Below are 17,785 nucleotides of genomic sequence, written 5' to 3' on the forward strand. Positions count from 1 at the left end.
TCAACTGCGTAGCATGCAGATATTTGGACCCAACCTCATTCCAGGGTTGGGTATGGGATGCCAGTCTGTATCCTAACCCTTCCCCTGTACCCACCTCTAACCTTCCCCGGGGCCTAAACCTATCCTCCTCCTCCCTAAACCTAACCGTCCCTCTAGTGCCTAACCCTAACCCTCCCTCTATTGCCTAACCCTCCCTCTAGTGTCTAACCCTAACCCCATTTCTTACCTTCGGCATGCCAGCACCGGGATTCTGACAGGTTTCGGGATTCTGGTGCCGGTATTCTAAGCACCAGCATCCCGCACACCGGGTTATTGACCGCATTCCCTCGTTACACCATCCACACAGTGGCAAACACATTCCAATATGCCATGTTGTCACCTGTTCTACAAGCTTCGTTGTTCATATTATCAGATGTCAATGTGGGCTATATTATGTCAGTAAAACATCCAGACCATTTAAGGAACGCATGGCGGTACACCGATCGGCCATTAGAACAGCAATTACCAGCCGTTCAAGTGACCAGTCTGTGGCTAAGCATTTTGTAGAGAGAAATCATACGCTGTCTGCCCGGTGATTGTTGCTGGGACACGTCGTCACATCATCATCAGATGTCCCACCGTGTGTGCTGCGTGGATCCGGAGGTGCCATTGTGGTTGGACTCTCTCGCTATTTAAGGTGGAGTAAGTTGGCTATGAATTTGCTGTAGGTTGTTTATTACTTTATTGTATGATTGTCTTGACAAAAGGTGCATGTTAGCACCGAAACGCCGACACTGGAGATGTATATGTATATTTTCAATACAGCACTTTGGAATACAAAGCCCCGAGTGCCGTCCCTGTTGATTGGATTGTGGAGTGATTCATTACTCCTAAGGACTAGGACACCTGGCCATTATTCATTACAGTGATATGCGAGTGCCGGACTCAACTGCGGATACAGGCAGTGCATCTCCAATGTCATGGAATAAGGATATACGCCTAAATGGGTATAGGATGTGGAGGGGCTAAGCCAAGGGCTGCCCGCCAAGTGTCCCCGGCTCTACTGCCGCTTCTCTCCTCTCTGTGTAGGCTGGATGGCGCTGTGGACTGTGTTTAAACTCACCCAGTGGCGTAACTTCATCCCAGGTGCCCGGAGGCAAGATAAATGTTGGTGCCCCCCCCCCAATTAAAATATACGACCCCCCCCAGTACCTATGCCAGCCCCAGCTGCCGCTGTCCCCCTATGCAGTTCCTTTTATACAATGCCACAGTAGTGGTCCCCCTATGCAGTACCTCCAGTAGTGGTCCACCTATGCAGTGCCCCCAGTAGTAAGGCCCCTGTAGTGCCCCATAGGATGCCCCCAGTAGTAATGCTGCTGTAGTGCCCCCAGTAGTAATACCCCTTGTAGTGCCCCCAGTAGTAAGCCCCCCGTAATGCCCCCAGTAGTAAGCCCCCCCATAATGCCCCCAGTAGTACGCCCCTGTAGTGCCTGCGCGCACACACACAAACCCCTTAAACCCCGCTCCAGTGCCTGCTGCCGTCCGTCCCCGGCGCCCGCTCCTCGGAACTATGGGAGTGACGTCATGACGTCACTCCCATAGTGCACTGCGGGACCCGGAAGCCGGAGCTCAGGAGTGAGCTCCATCCTCCGGCTACCGCCGGGGGGAGAGAAGGAGCCGGGTGCCCGCTGGAACACACTCAGCGGGCGCCCAGCAAATGGAGAGTGTAGGGGGTGCGGCCACACCACCTGCACCCTCCGTAGTTACGCCACTGGAGGTGGAGTGCCGATCAGCGGCGCTCCTTCTACAATGCAGCTCCGGGAGACAATGGAGCCAGGTGCCCCCTTCAGAGCTGGCGCCTGGCGGCAAATGACTCAATTGTCTCCCGAGTTCCGCCACTGAACTCGCCGCTACAGCTCCTGTGTCCTCTGGCGTTAAGCTCTACAGCAGAACTTGTGCCCCAGACAGGCCCAATCAGAAGCTTATGCATATTAAACCGTCAGATAAACAGGGCCAGCCCGTTCATTCTGCCATGCAACGCAGATAACTCTCGTGTTAAACCCTGCAAGCTACCCAGGTTGAATTTGCATGGCACAACCTAGGTTATTTTACTGGAGCGCTTTTACACCAAAACCAAACCCAGGTGGAGCCGCCAATAACTCAGGTCGCAGGGTCGGTGTAAGAGGGGCATTACTTCGGCTTCTCTCAGTCAGCCCCTTGTTGCAGAACTTGCCTGGAGCGCTCTGTAATGCCATTCCTCCCTGTGGTTTTGTTTTACTACACTCCCTGGAAATGGACATTATACTGCTGCTCCTTATGAAGATGTCTGCACTCCTAAGAGTTCTTTCCCCTTCCAGTATTAACTGAAATTCCGGAGGTGCCGACAGAAAATTACACCCCAGTACCCCAAAAGGTGCTTTCTATCTCAGAGGGTCTCCGCTCCATGTTTCACAGCAGCGCGTAAAGCACAGACAGTTACTTGGAGTATCAAAAAGTTCAAGTTGTCCTCGTGCTCCCCTTACTGAGGCATAGCAAGCTATTTGCAAATATAATCAACTGTGTTTATATTGTGCCAGCCTGAACACTTTTTGCTCTTGTGCCTTTGCCGCAGGCCCAAAATTGATATGGGACACTTCAGGTCTGAGTTGCTACCTGAACAAGAATCTACTTTTAAATCAATTTGCAGTTTCATTCCAGGAGGAGTCCAGAGTGTCCAGCCCCCCTCGGGGGGACCTGAGTTTGCTGTCCCAGCAGGCGGCTAAAGCCTTGCCAGTTCCTAAGAGGGTGCTGTCCCTCCAGTTTGCTGCAGTGCCCGAATTGCCTTGCAGGTTAAAGGAGGAGGTGCCACCATGTTGGCCTCCAAACTAAATGCCTTTGCCTCCGGGCATGAGATTCACCTTGCCAGAGGTCCGAGTGGTGTCGGTCGCCTTGCCAGAGGTCCGAACGGTACCCCCTGCCATTCTCGAGCTCTGAGAGGTTAACGCCTTGCGAAATGCCTATGCTTTTAAACCAGAGGGTCTGTCTGCCTTTGTCTCTAAACATAAGGTCCTGCTAGCTCGAGTTGAGCCTGCCAAGTCGTGTGCCCAGTGCAGGCCTCCCTCCAGGTCTTATGTCCAGGACAGGTCTGCTGCCAGTCCAGTGATTCTGGTCTCGCAGACCACTGTCCAATCTCCAAGGTTGGAACAATACCTACAACCCATAGACCTAAGGGCCGACTACACATCCTTAGGTTCTTCCCTTGAATGCTTGAGCAGTTCTGGTCACTCTGATAATCCATTTTGTCCTGATGGTATCCCACAGAAGACTAATACAAATAAATGACCTTAAGGCGTCTGTAATCCTTCTTCCGGAGGGGGGCATGATGTTAGAACACTATGTTCTGCCTTGCCATGTTCCCCTGCAGTATGATACCCTACCATCAGGGGTCGCCAGGCCTATGATTATGTGAGCTGCTTTACTGGTTCTTAACATAGGCGCTGCTATTTGGACACTTTCTGTGCCCAGTTGTCAGGGAATTAGAGACTCAATTACCAGCATGGACTACACCAGACAGCTGGCTATTTAATATGTATGAGCCCAGAACTCACCGCTGGGTCATTAATGTTTTTTTTCTGCCTGTACTGATTTGCCATGCCTAGAACCTGCCACTGATGTTTCAGCCAAGATTTCTGGATTCCTGTTCCAGTTTTGCTCCTATGTATTCCAATGTTTCTGGCCTTTGTTTTTAACATAAAATTCTGTGTTCTGAGCCTGCTAAGCAACTTAACTTCTGCCATTAATCAAAGTAACCTGCTATTAAGGATTAATGTTTCTAGTCTTCTATTCCTGAGCTCCTGTGATCTGCAAAGTTTTATTGCCTTGCTTTGTGCATCCTAGCAGCAGACTCTGTACACCTGCACTCCTGTTATTGTATTTTGCTAAGCATAAATATCACTGCAAGCATTTTGCTATATCCTGTGACTTATTGAGCAACTGCACCCTGGGGATTCATAACCATTCCTTATGTATGAGATCCTTTGCCATCTGATCTGATGTATCAGGAAGAGGCTGGCTTTTACCACCATGTATCTCAAAGAATTACAGATAATTGTTATCACTATAATCCCCTCTCTGGCTGTACAGTGCCAGTCTCCCTGCAGTCTCAGTGGCAGATGTATCAAGCCTTGGGGAGAGAAAGTGAAGTAGTTGCCCAGGGCAACCAATTAGCCACTGACTCATTAATCTAGCATAGTGTATGAACTGACAGAAGCTGGTTGGTTACTTTGCGCAACCTATCATACTTTTTCTCTCCACGGCTTGATACATCTTCCCTGTAATCCTTAGGTATTGGTCAGGAGGAACCAGCCACAGTCATCAGCAAAGAAGAGCTGCAACAACTATACGCAGCAGCCAGAAGTAAGCTGTTCCAGTGAACTACAACTAGTGCACAGATAGCACCTGCAGTATTTGTCTGGTGGCCATCACTAGTAGGAATGTGTGGGGTGCCTCCCCCAACCGCGCACCGCAGTGTCCCACGGAGGAAAAAAAGTTGCGGTGTAGCGCTCACTGCCAGCGAACAGATTACGTGCGCATGCGCATGGTATTCACAGTGAGCTGAGAGGTTAGGGGCAGCCCAGCATGTCCGTGGAGCTTTTAATCTATATTCCTTACCACATGTACATCTACACACAGGTGGATTTTTGTCTGGAGTTGCCCTACCCTGGGTTGGACTTGCCCATTGGAGTACAGGGGAAATCCCCAGTGGGCCCCACTGCCTGTGGACCCAATCTTTTCCTCTAGGTGTCAGGTTCCAGATCTCAAATTATAGATTGTTACTCTATTAGACTGTCAGTTACCTGGTGGAGCAGGACCAGTGATCAGCATGGGGGCTTGGTTCACTTCTACAGAAACTACACCAAAGTTTGGTTAGCCAAGAATCTGTGGTGGATGGCCACACTCCCTCCAGTGGATGAGCACACCTCTTAAGCATGGGCTCCTACCACTACATTCCCCCGGTGGGCCCTTCATGTGCCAGTTCGACACGGACCCTACCAGTATATTTTAGGATTGTGGGAGGAAACTAGAGTACCCGGTGGAAACCTGCACAAGCACAGGGAGAATATACAAACTCAACACAATCAGGGCCATTGTAAGAATCAAACCCAAGACCTCAGAACGGTGAGGCTGTACTGCTACCTATTACACAACCAGATTTAGAGGAGACACACCTATATAAATTCCTACAAAATCCATATTTATTTCTATTATATATATATATATATATATACACACACACACACATACACACACACACACACACACACACACACACACACACACACACACACACACATATACATACATACTATTGTTCAAAAGTTTGGGGTCACTTAGAAATGTCCTTATTTTTGAAAGAAAAGCACTGTTTTTTTGAAATGAAGATAACATTAAATTAACCTGAAATACACTCTATACATTGTTAATGTGGTAAATGACTATACTAGCTGCAAACGTCTGGTTTTTAAAGGAATATCTACATAGGTGTATAGAGGCCCATTTCCAGTGTTCTAATGGTACATTGTGTTTGCCAAGTGCGTCAGAAGACTAATGGATGATTAGAAAACCCTTGTGCAATTATGTATGCACAGCTGAAAACGGGTGTGCTCGTTAGAGAAGCTATAAAACTGGTCTTCCTTTGAGCTAGTTGAGTATCTGGAGCATCACATTTGTGGGTTCGATTATACTTTCAAAATGGCCAGAAAAAGACAACTTTCATGTGAAACTCGACAGTCTATTCTTGTTCTTAGAAATGAAGACTATTCCATGCAAGAAATTGCCAAGAAACTGAACATTTCCAACAACGGTGTGTACTACTCCCTTCAGAGAACAGCACAAACAGGCTCTAACCAGAGTAGAAAGAGAAGTTGGAGGCCCCGGTGCACAAATGCAAGAAGACAAGTACATTAGAGTCTCTAGTTTGAGAAATGGATGCCTCACAAGCCCTCAACTAGCAGCTTCATTAAATGGTACCCGCAAAACGCCAGTGTCAACGTCTACAGTGACTAGGCGACTCCGGGATTCTGGCTTTCTAGGCAGAGTGGCAAAGAAAAAGCCATATCTGAGACTGGCCAATAAAAGGAAAAGATTAATATGGACAAAAGAACACAGACATTGGACAGTGTTATGGACAGACTAATCGAAGTTTGAGGTGTTTGGATCACACAGAAGAACATTTGTGAGACGCAGAACAAGTGAAAAGATGCTGGAAGAGTGCCTGACGCCATCTGTCAAGCATGGTGGAGGTAATGTGATGGTCTGGGGCTGCTTTGATGCTGGTAAAGTGGGAGATTTGTACAAGGTAAAAGGGATTTTGAATAAGGAAGGCTATCACTCCATTTTGCAAAGCCATGCCATACCCTGTGGACAGCGCTTGATTGGAGCCAATTTCCACCTCCAACAGGACAATGACCCACGCACACCTCCAAATTATGCAAGAACTATTTAGGGAAGAAGCAGGCAGCTGGTATTTTGTCTGTAATAGAGTCACCAGATCTCAACGCCATTGAGTTATTGTGGGAGCAGCTTGACCGTATGGTACGCAAGAAGTGCCCATCAAGCCAACCCAACTTGAGGGAGGTGCTTCAGGAAGCGTGGGGTGAAATTTCTTCAGATTACTTCAACAAATTAACAGCTAGAATGACAAAGGTCTGCAATGCTGTAATTGCTGCAAAAGGAGCATTCTTTGACGAAAGCAAAGTCTTTCAAATAAAAATCAATATTTCTAACGTTGCCAATGTCTTGACAATATGGTCTATTCATTTTGCAACTCATTTGATAAATAAAAGTCAGTTTTCATGTAAAACACCAAATTGTCCGGGTGACCCCAAACTTTTGAACGGTAGTGTATATATATATATATATATATTATATATATATATATATATATATATATATATATATATATATATATATATATATATTTATTTATTTTTTATTAAATGGTGTATGTGTCACATAAAATCTCTGATTTAAACAGCGCAGCTTTATTTTCTCTTTGGTAACTCTTGGATGCAGATAATACCAACTTATATAATACCTCTTTTCCACCAAAAACCCAGGTCTGACCTGGGTTTTTGGACATGGTTCCAACCCTGGTCAGACCCATTTACACTGCACCTTCGATCTGGGTTACTCCCAGGTCAGCCCTGTTCACACTGAACTTAGGTCTGCCCTGCTAAACCTGTGAGGTCATAAAAAGTGGGGAGGTGAATGCTCCACAACCACCAATCAGCTCATTTTAGGCATGACCCAGGTCAGATAACCCGGATTGCACCGTTTACACTGCACCATTACTCAGGTCCATCCTGGGTCCAACCCTGGTAGCTACCTGGGTTGGATTGCTGGGTCACTTGACCTGGGTTATTTTTCAGGGACCCTTTTACACTGAGCTGCGACCCGGGAAGACCCAGCAAAAACCCAGGTTTTTGCTCTTGTGTAAGAGGGGTATTAGAAGCAATTGAGAACATTAATTCTGAAATTGATAACATATGCTTGTTTTTTCTTAGCACTGCCTTTTGCTGTAAATGACAATGCGCCATACAACGTCTCAGGTTTTTTTTTTAATCTGTGGAAACAGCCGGTACCAGTCTCCATAGAGGACACCTGGCAACAGATGCTGAACAGGAAGTGTCCAATCCTTACAGATCCATAGTGAGCAATTCAATTCAGCGAGATGTGAATAGCGCCAGGAAGGAGTTCCCGGAGCTATTCAATCGACAGCGCTGCCAGGTCCGACTAGAGGATTTCTGCTGGCACCCTCCTGAGGTGCTATTCACATTGCGCTGAATTGAATCGCCTTCCCCCCCCATAGACTTATTGTTCGCTCTGTGCCTGATGCCAAGTAATCAAAACTGTGCGAGTTTGGGGATGCAAATGTACATCTACTGCTTTAGGAGGTTCATTTTCAACAGCTCCAGTGTCCAATACCTCAGAGGGCAGGAATATCGATGTTGCAACTTTAACACGGTTTATGAATTGCTCCAGGTTTTTTTTTCTAGAAAGACTAATATTCTAAATATATGACCTGGAGCACCATGAGTAACCATTAGACAATTACCAGTAATTAACCAAGTAATAGCACAGATTGGTGCAGTGCTCGTATAGTGCTGCTCAAATAAAATTAAGAGAATGTTGCGATGAAGAAAGAACAAATCTAATAGGGGCTGATGGCTCCTGATGTATGAGATACACCAGAGAGTGTGGGGAGGAGACTGGTCAGATCTCTGGGCTGGTAACACACAGTGACATGATGTGAGAGCAGGAGTATAATAGGGGCTGATGGCTCCTGACTCCCCCAATGGGCAGCTACTTTCCCCTTATTAGTCTGTATTAACAGATGAGGATGTAGGATAAGAGATTGCTGTAGTGACTGAACAAGGAGAATGCAATATTGTTCTGTACTTAGAGATTATTACTCACCTGTGCGGATATCTGTAGGCATTTTCTTCTTCTTACACTGCTGATCACCCCTCACATACGTCTCCTCTTCCTCTTTTATATCTTCCACTTTAAAATCAGTCAGGTACTCACCCTAAATAATGCATTAATAATAATATAACACATATATTACTGTTTAAGCTCAATTAGTGAAATTAGACCTTATTTGAGTATATAAGGCACAAACAGCTTCTCTGTAAATCACACAGCGAAAGGTCACTTTGGTATCACCATAAATCCCACCTACCTGATCCCCCTGTAGGACTCGGTGAATCTCCTCTGTATCATCCTGGGAATAAAGAGGACGGGGACATCTCTTGCGGGTATTTCTGCTACTGGCTTTATCTGTAGGAGAAACACAGTGACTGACTACATTGTACATAGGTTAATGTATACACATCATCTCAATCACATAAGTACTCAAAATGCTATATTTATTAAGTTTATAAGGAGACATCTCTTATACGTTCTAACCTTAACGTTACTGTAATACAGCAATGCACACCCAATGGAATATGTCCATATGAAGAAGCCTTTTAAAAAGGTCATAAGTTAAACATCACAAAGATATGTATGAAAATGTATTTCTAAAGCTGTGAACTAAACATACCAGCATGCCCTGCCAGAGTCTTAACATGATCTAACAACAGAAACCTAGCAGGACATGCTGGGATATGTAGTTCCATAGCAGCTGGAGTGCCACACATTGCCTACCCATCCCAGGGTCCGTCTCCAGCAGCGTGGCAAGTCATTGTACATTAATAAGCCCATCTCAGATCATTGTGTAGCTGAAATAGTCTCCCCAAACACTCCCTTCCACTTTGTAACAATCCCTGATAGCACAAACAACGGAAACCCAAAAACATACTATAGATAAGAGTCTGATAGATATACAGAACATCAAAATGAGTCCGGGAATGGGAAGAGTTTACTTATTTAGAAAAGAATAGAAAACGCTTCATTTGATCACAGAAGTGAGGAAGAAAATAACCAGACATGGAGCCATCTTTAACATGCCAAGAGGTAATGGAAGAACGAATGAACCCTATTCACCAGCCCATCTCTCCCCCACTAGAACATAAGCTCTCAGGGGTAGGGTCTACTCTACCTTCCCTCTCATATACTTTATCCGTCTAACCCTAATGCCCCTTATGTATGGTACTAAACTTATGTGCTCATCTGCACCCACATTATAATAGGTTTACTGTTTTCATGTAATAATATATAGTAATGTACACACAATTTGCAGATGACGGCCAATTAACTTATGACTGCAATGCGCGATTGCGGCATCACTAACTCAGTGGTTCCCAAACTGTGCGCCGCGGCACCCTGGGTTGCCTCGGGACACTTGCAGGGGTGCCTCAGGTTGTTGGTCCAGCATCAAATCAAATTCTTTATGGTCAAATATGTGCACAAACAGAAGCACAAACCTGTCCACAACCACATAACTGAACCGAAGGATGACAGGTAGCACAATTTACTTCACTTTACTACTTCACTACATTTTTTCTGAATAATTTCTCAATAACAAACGTTTGGCTTAGGGGTGCCGTGAAAACAATGCTGATGTACTAGGGTGCCCTGATTCAAGAAAGTTTGGGAACCACTGCACTAACTCTGATGAAACCGCCAGGTGATTATAGAGGAGAAACGCCGTCTCACTGGGGAGAAGTTTCTGGATATTCCACTACTGGTGCAGCTACTGCAGGAGCTGAACACCTATCTCCTACATAACGCGTGATTATTACATCAGTTACTGGCGGAAAGCCACTCTTGCAACCCTTGTAGCCGACTGCACAGCCGCTTATTATTTCAGCTTACAGAACTGCATTATTTGATTATAGTTATGCAATACCCCTTTCACACTGCCAGCAATAACCGGGTTATTTCACATGAGCACACAGCAACCCAGGTTACTGTGCAGAGTGAAAGGGCCCAGTTGAATCAGATCTTTGGGCTGGTAACACACAGTGACATGATCTGAGGGGGAGAGCAGGAGTATAATAGGGGCTGATGGCTCCTGATGTATGAGATACACCAGAGAGTGTGGGGAGGAGACTGGTCAGATCTCTGGGCTGGTAACACACAGTGACATGATCTGAGGGGGAGAGCAGGAGTATAATAGGGGCTGATGGCTCCTGATGTATGAGATACACCAGAGAGTGTGGGGAGGAGACTGGTCAGATCTCTGGGCTGGTAACACACAGTGACATGATGTGAGGGGGAGAGCAGGAGTATAATAGGGGCTGATGGCTCCTGATGTATGAGATACACCAGAGAGTGTGGGGAGGAGACTGGTCAGATCTCTGGGCTGGTAACACACAGTGACATGATGTGAGGAGGAGAGCAGGAGTATAATAGGGGCTGATGGCTCCTGATGTATGAGATACACCAGAGAGTGTGGGGAGGAGACTGGTCAGATCTCTGGGCTGGTAACACACAGTGACATGATGTGAGGAGGAGAGCAGGAGTATAATAGGGGCTGATGGTTCCTGATGTATGAGATACACCAGAGAGTGTGGGGAGGAAACTGGTCAGATCTCTTGGCTGGTAACACACAGTGACATGATGTGAGGGGGAGAGCAGGAGTATAATAGGGGCTGATGGCTCCTGATGTATGAGATACACCAGAGAGTGTGGGGAGGAGACTGGTCAGATCTCTGGGCTGGTAACACACAGTGACATGATGTGAGGAGGAGAGCAGGAGTATAATAGGGGCTGATGGTTCCTGATGTATGAGATACACCAGAGAGTGTGGGGAGGAGACTGGTCAGATCTCTTGGCTGGTAACACACAGTGACATGATGTGAGGGGGAATGCAGGAGTATAATAGGGGCTAATGGCTCCTGATGTATGAGATACACCAGAGAGTGTGAGGAGGAGACTGGTCAGATCTCTGGTCTGGTAACACAGTGACATGATGTGAGGGGAGTATAATAGGGGCTGATGGCTCCTGATGTATTAGATACACCAGAAAGTGTGGGGAGGAGACTGGTCAGATCTCTGGGCTGGTAACACACAGTGACATGATGTGAGGAGGAGAGCAGGAGTATAATAGGGGCTGATGGCTCCTGATGTATGAGATACACCAGAGAGTGTGAGGAGGAGACTGGTCAGATCTCTGGGCTGGTAACACACAGTGACATGATGTGAGGAGGAGAGCAGGAGTATAATAGGGGCTGATGGCTCCTGATGTATGAGATACACCAGAGATTGTGGGGAGGAGACTGGTCAGATCTCTGGGCTGGTAACACAGTGACATGATGTGAGGGGAGTATAATAGGGGCTGACGGCTCCTGATGTATTAGATACACCAGAAAGTGTGGGGAGGAGACTGGTCAGATCTCTGGGCTGGTAACACACAGTGACATGATGTGAGGGGGAGAGCAGGAGTATAATAGGGGCTGATGGCTTCTGACTCCCCCACTGGAAAGATACGTTGTCCTCATTAGTTTTGTATTGACAGAGGAGGGTGCAGAATAGGAGACTGAACAAGGAGAATATGTGGCTCTGGGCCGGATTATGGATCGCTACCGAGATCAAGGCTGCGATTACGCACGCAGATCTGCTGCCAAAATATGCTAATGAATGCAATCGCAATGCCGTTGCACAGCCAGTATAGAGACGCCCACTGCCTCCCATAATCGCTATCTCACTTCCGTAACACTTTGCAGTCCTGCATACACATCGGGAACATCGGCCCCCCACGTAACAACGGCCCCCCACGCACAATTACAACAGGTCAGATCTTACTCAGAATTTGCTAACCTCGTCCCACGCAGTGAGTACTCAAGCTGTCACAGTGGATAATTAATGCACGCCCAAGTAACAGCGTTCAAACGGACAGGCACGCCTGCGTTATTGCGACCACTCCCCTGTCACCACCCCCAAAGGCTGCCCTGACGTCACTCACTCTGCGATGGCTCTGTATCTCCGTGAGTGATCGCAGAGCAATCGCAATGCTAACTCACAGACGTGCACTGCGATGCATACTCATGCACAGCAATCGGCCGTCTGCGTACGCTGTCGCAATAGCGATCCAAGCAGAATCAATCCCTCTGTTCTGCACTTAGTGTTTGTCACTCACCTGTGCCGACACCAGTAGGGATTTCCTCCTCCTTATACTCCAAGATATGACCTGTATATTTCTCTTCTTCTCCCTCATCGATATTCTCTACCTTAATAATATTCAGGAGCTCACCCTAAATAGCCCAATAAAACAGCACTGTAAGAAACACCAATTTCATTAACAAAGACTAAACAGTAGAATATTTGATCAGAAAGTCAAAGCGTAGTGTAGCTACAGGTCCTTGGGTTACTTGTACACATACAAGTCCTGCTGCATTAGGTTTTTTGTTGTTTTTTTACTTTGTCTACTATTTATATAAATGGTGAGAGCCCTTATAAAAGAAGGTAGCATTAGGTTGTACAAGGATTAGCTGCTCTATGCCATACTAGTAGAATATCAGCGCATGAGACGCACACAGTTTCTTCTGGTATTGGGTGAGACCCTAAATCCCACCTACCTGATCCCCCTGTAGGACACTGTGATTCTCCTCTGTATCATCCTGGGAATAAAGAGGACGGGGACATCTCTCTGGGGTATTCCTGTTACTGGCTCCATCTGTAGGAGACACCCAGTGACTGATTACACTGTATATATGTGATTATCAGATGATGTGTATATAGGTGGCCCCATAGCTGCTCTCTCCATTACAGTAAGTGACAGTCTCCTCTTACCCAGTGATGTGAGGGGTCGGTGATTCTCCATCATCACGTCCTTGAACAGACCCCTGTGTCCTTCTATATACTCCCACTCCTCCATGGAGAAATAGACAGTGATTTCCTCACACCTTATAGGAACCTGAAACACACAATGATACAGTCATCACCCAGACACATCCCCTGGTGTTACTGTATAATGTCCCATTCCCAGCAGTCACCTCTCCAGTCAGCAGCTGAATGATCAGGCAAAAGGAGCAGGGGAGGGAGAGAGAAAGGAGATAGAAAGAAAAAAAGGAAACAAAAGAGAAAGAGAAAAGATGGAGAGAGAAAAAACGGGGTATAGAAATAGTGGGAGAGGCATATAAAAGATCATTGACCATATTAGCTCATGTACATTCCCCATTTGCCAGGCTGTAATCATCCTTATCTTTCAAAAGAAAATGCTAAGAGGAGACATCCAAATAAAGTGTTGTTGACCAAGAAATAAAAAAAGACCAGCACAGCAGTATTTGTTCTCTGTTCTCAAAGCTTTGTTCAAAAATGGGAAAAAAATATAGGGCCTGATTCAGACCCATTCGCGAGCGGCTGTCCGCTGCAAGTGGGTCGATGTTCTGCACTGAGCATGCGCACGACGGAGGGAGCTCCGTCGTGCGCATGCGCCAGAACCGACGAGCAAAGGATTTTCCTTCGCTCGTAGTGTCTCTTCAAAGGGGGCGTGCTGTCGATGTTGACTGACAGCACGCCCCCTTCGGTGGGCGTGCCGGGGGCGTGCCTCCCTGACGGGGGCGTTCCCACGGGAACGCCTCCCGTCAGAAGCCAGCCCACTGACATCACTAGTGATGTCAGTGGGAGTGATTTTGGCTCTGATAGAGCCAAAATCACTCCGAGCCTTGTGGTTGAAAAACTCAACCACAGGCTTTTGTACGCAGTTTCGATGGTCGCGATGGTCAAGACCATCGCGGCCATCAAACTGCACGCTCGTATAGCCTGTGGGTGGTGACCCACAGCTATACGAGCGTCTAGGAGGACGCTCCATTTTCATGGAGGGCGGCCCTCATTCAGAGCGTGCGCTCTGCTCAGAGCGTATGGCTCTGAATGAGGGCCATAGTTCCAAAGTTATTACTAGTTATATACATTAATATACGTATTGCATTTATGAAGGTGTCGAAGCTGGATAATTGGCTGAGACCAGATCAGTTTAAAATTAAAATCGCAGCAACGCCATCTTGCGACTGGCCGCAAGACGCCATTTTGCGAATGGCCGCCTAAGCGCCATTTTAGATAAACTTACCCTTTAGTACATGTGGCGATATTATTATTAGCAACATGCGATTGCATCTTTCATCATTTCTCATACACACATTAATACGCACAATTGCGCTGTTAACTAGTCGCATATTAGCGAATGCATAGGACTTTGTATGAAACCGCTGTATTATTAGCTTTATGCGCACGCATCTGCCCCAAGTTAGCTAGCGTCCTTATATCAAACCCCGAATACTCACACATTACATATTCACACATAAGGTTTAGTAAGTTTTAAAGTATAAGATTTAAGTTGGTTCAGTTAGTTTAAGTGCTGTGAAATAAAGATATTTGATAACTTAGGTTCTGTACATGCTAAGAAAGCAGTGTTTGGCTTCGTACTGATGCGTACTCTTTCAACAGAATTCTGGTACTATCGGTGTGGAGATCGCATCATGCATTCGCAACTTATGGACCACAGAGACTACAAGCAACAAAATGTATATTTTATGAACAACTGTTAGGATGCAGCATTGGGGGCGGGAGGGAAAGACCCCCAGCTGTTAGAGGCAGGGAGAGTCTATTTGAACCAGTCTGTTAAATGCTCTGTAACAGATGCTTCTCCCCTGGGAACCAATGACATCAGCAACAAACTTCTCTATTGTCCGTTCTATTCTGGGGGATATAAATATGTGTGCTCAAACGCTGGGTTCTTAGTCTTCTTGCTGAATGTTGAATGACGAGGGGTCTCTTGCTGATACCTATCACCGGGTCCGGAAGCGCTGCGTATGTATACTGTACTTGGGTGTCTGTATAATTCCTTTGCGTCTAATTGTGTCTGGATCAATAGCGTGTAACTGACTGTACTTTTACTTGAATAATACTTTGTGCTTTGGAACCACATGTTCTAAGTCTGGAGTCTCCATTTACTGTATGATTGCGTACGCAAATTAGCGTCATTCTTAGAGGTTTATAGGTAGGATTTTAGAAGGTATAGGCAGGGGTATATAGAGGTTCTGATCCAGTTTCGTTAAAGGAGTCAGACAGCAGTAAAGGTAGGAGGAGGTTTGGCGTACCTCCTCCACAGGCCTGCTGTGCTCCTGCACCACTGCCTGGTTCTCAATCTTCTTTTGTCAGCCCAAACAACTGCAGATGCCTATCCGGACCATTCCCCAGCCACCATTCCCTCCCACACATTACCCCACCTCAGTGCTGCATGCAATGCTACCTAATAATAACTCACCCGTCCTCACTAGTCACTGCAGCACATACTGCTGTTATTCTACTCCATTTACAACCATTTACACTTCCGTCTCTTTGGGAGAATTCCGCTCTTTCCTCCTGCTTGGTTTTATCTGGTCTCCTTTACATCCGGCCCCTTCGTCATCAGGCCTCCATCTAGGGCTGGATCTGCCATAAATAAAATAAGTAAGGAAAAGCCCATGTGATATTGCCTTGTACAAGTACCAGCATCACATGGAAGATGGTAACACTGGTGGGATAATCTCCAGGGGGCTGCTCTCACTGTGCACATCCTGGTTTATAATAAATGCTGTTCCTCCTGCACATGATAGTTGTATCAGCATCATATATATCAAGACTATCGTCTTCTCTACATCCTAGCCCAGGCTATTTCACTGTCAGTTTTCCTACTTCATTCCCTTCACCCTCTTCTCTCTCCACTAGAGGAGATATATGAAGACAAGTGGCAGCTATGCCGTCCCTCACACAGCAGTCATCAGCAGGTCCCAGTCTGTATAGGGAGCTTCCTTATCCCACATCATATATCACTGTACAGTCCCCTCCCCATAAATAATAATACCACATAATTATCAGTGTGTGCTGGGAGCTGTTATTATCCCCCATCATATATCACTGTACAGTCCCCTCTCCCCAATATAATAATAATAATAATACCACATATCAGTGTGTGCTGGGAGCTGTGTTATCCCCCCTCATATATCACTGTACAGTCCCCTCTCCTCTATATAATACCACATATCAGTGTGTGCTGGGAGCTGTGTTATCCCTTCGTCATATCACTGTACAGTCTCCTCTGTATAAGTAATACCACATATTAGTGTGTGCTGGGAGTTGTTATCCCCCATCATATATCACTGTAGAGTCCCCTCCCCATATATAATAATACCACATAATTATCAGCGTGTGCTGGGAGCTGTTATTATCCCCCATCATATATCACTGTACAGTCCCCTCCCCATATATAATAATACCTCATAAATATCAGTGTGTGCTGGGAGCTGTTATTATCCCCCATCATATATCACTGTACAGTCCCCTCTCCCCCATATAATAATAATACCACATATCAGTGTGTGCTGGGAGCTGTGTTATCCCCCCTCATATATCACTGTACAGTCCCCTCTCCTCTATATAATACCACATATCAGTGTGTGCTGGGAGCTGTGTTATCCCTTCGTCATATCACTGTACAGTCTCCTCTGTATAAGTAATACCACATATTAGTGTGTGCTGGGAGTTGTTATCCCCCATCATATATCACTGTAGAGTCCCCTCCCCATATATAATAATACCACATAATTATCAGCGTGTGCTGGGAGCTGTTATTATCCCCCATCATATATCACTGTACAGTCCCCTCCCCATATATAATAATACCTCATAAATATCAGTGTGTGCTGGGAGCTGTTATTATCCCCCATCATATATCACTGTACAGTCCCCTCTCCCCCATATAATAATAATACCACATATCAGTGTGTGCTGGGTGCTGTGTTATCCCCCATCATATATCACTGTACAGTCCCCTCTCCCCCATATAATAATAATACCACATATCAGTGTGTGCTGGGAGCTGTTATCCCCATCATATCACTGTACAGTTCCCTCTCCCTATATAATAATACCACATATCAGTGTGTGCTGGGAGCTGTGTTATCCCCTATCATATATCACTGTACAGTCCCCTCTCCTCTATATAATATGTATTACAGATATATATTACCTCAGCCTAGTTAAACTCTGTCTCACACAATAATCCGGATGAAATCACCGTTGTGGAGATCTAAAGTAGCAGACTCTCACCTGGGACAATATGGCGCCTCCTGCCTCCGTGGCCCCGCCCCCTCCGTAGCGTCACTTGTTACAGGCGGGAGATAAAATGGGTAAAATCAGCGCTGCCTTGGAGACTATAACAAAATGGCCACCACCGTCTTAACTGAGTACGGTACACTAATAATAATAATATGATCACATTTTACTCTTAATTACAACATTGTTACCAGTCAGCCCACATACAGGTTCCGCTATTCACAAGACAGCGTCTGATTTATCCCACATAAACAGAGCACCGTGTCTGTCCATCAGAGGATATTCA

General features: G+C 46.1%; 1 protein-coding gene across 4 annotated transcripts in view; it reads right to left on the reverse strand.

Annotated features, from left to right (window-relative positions):
• Positions 1–17,550, reverse strand: part of LOC148500779 (uncharacterized) — a 29,275-nt gene extending 11,725 nt beyond the window's left edge. For 2 of the 4 annotated variants that reach the window (XM_088451333.1, XM_088451330.1), the window contains exons 1-7: positions 17,414–17,492; positions 15,671–15,837; positions 13,198–13,321; positions 12,984–13,081; positions 12,545–12,659; positions 8,702–8,799; positions 8,437–8,548 (exon numbers count right to left, since the gene is read on the reverse strand). In XM_088451333.1, coding sequence (XP_088307459.1) covers positions 8,437–8,548; positions 8,702–8,799; positions 12,545–12,659; positions 12,984–13,081; positions 13,198–13,282 — 508 coding nt within the window. In that variant the 5' untranslated portion in view covers positions 13,283–13,321; positions 15,671–15,837; positions 17,414–17,492. Of the gene's footprint in view, positions 1–8,436; positions 8,549–8,701; positions 8,800–12,544; positions 12,660–12,983; positions 13,082–13,197; positions 13,322–15,670; positions 15,838–17,413 lie in introns of all 4 variants that reach the window. The other 2 variants (XM_088451331.1, XM_088451332.1) reach the window with 2 other exon arrangements.
• Between the last annotated feature and the right edge of the window lie 235 nt (positions 17,551–17,785).

The sequence above is a fragment of the Taudactylus pleione genome, unplaced genomic scaffold (assembly GCF_031769625.1).
Source record: "Taudactylus pleione unplaced genomic scaffold, aTauple2 ptg000547l, whole genome shotgun sequence".
Taxonomy (NCBI): Eukaryota; Metazoa; Chordata; class Amphibia; order Anura; family Myobatrachidae; genus Taudactylus; species Taudactylus pleione.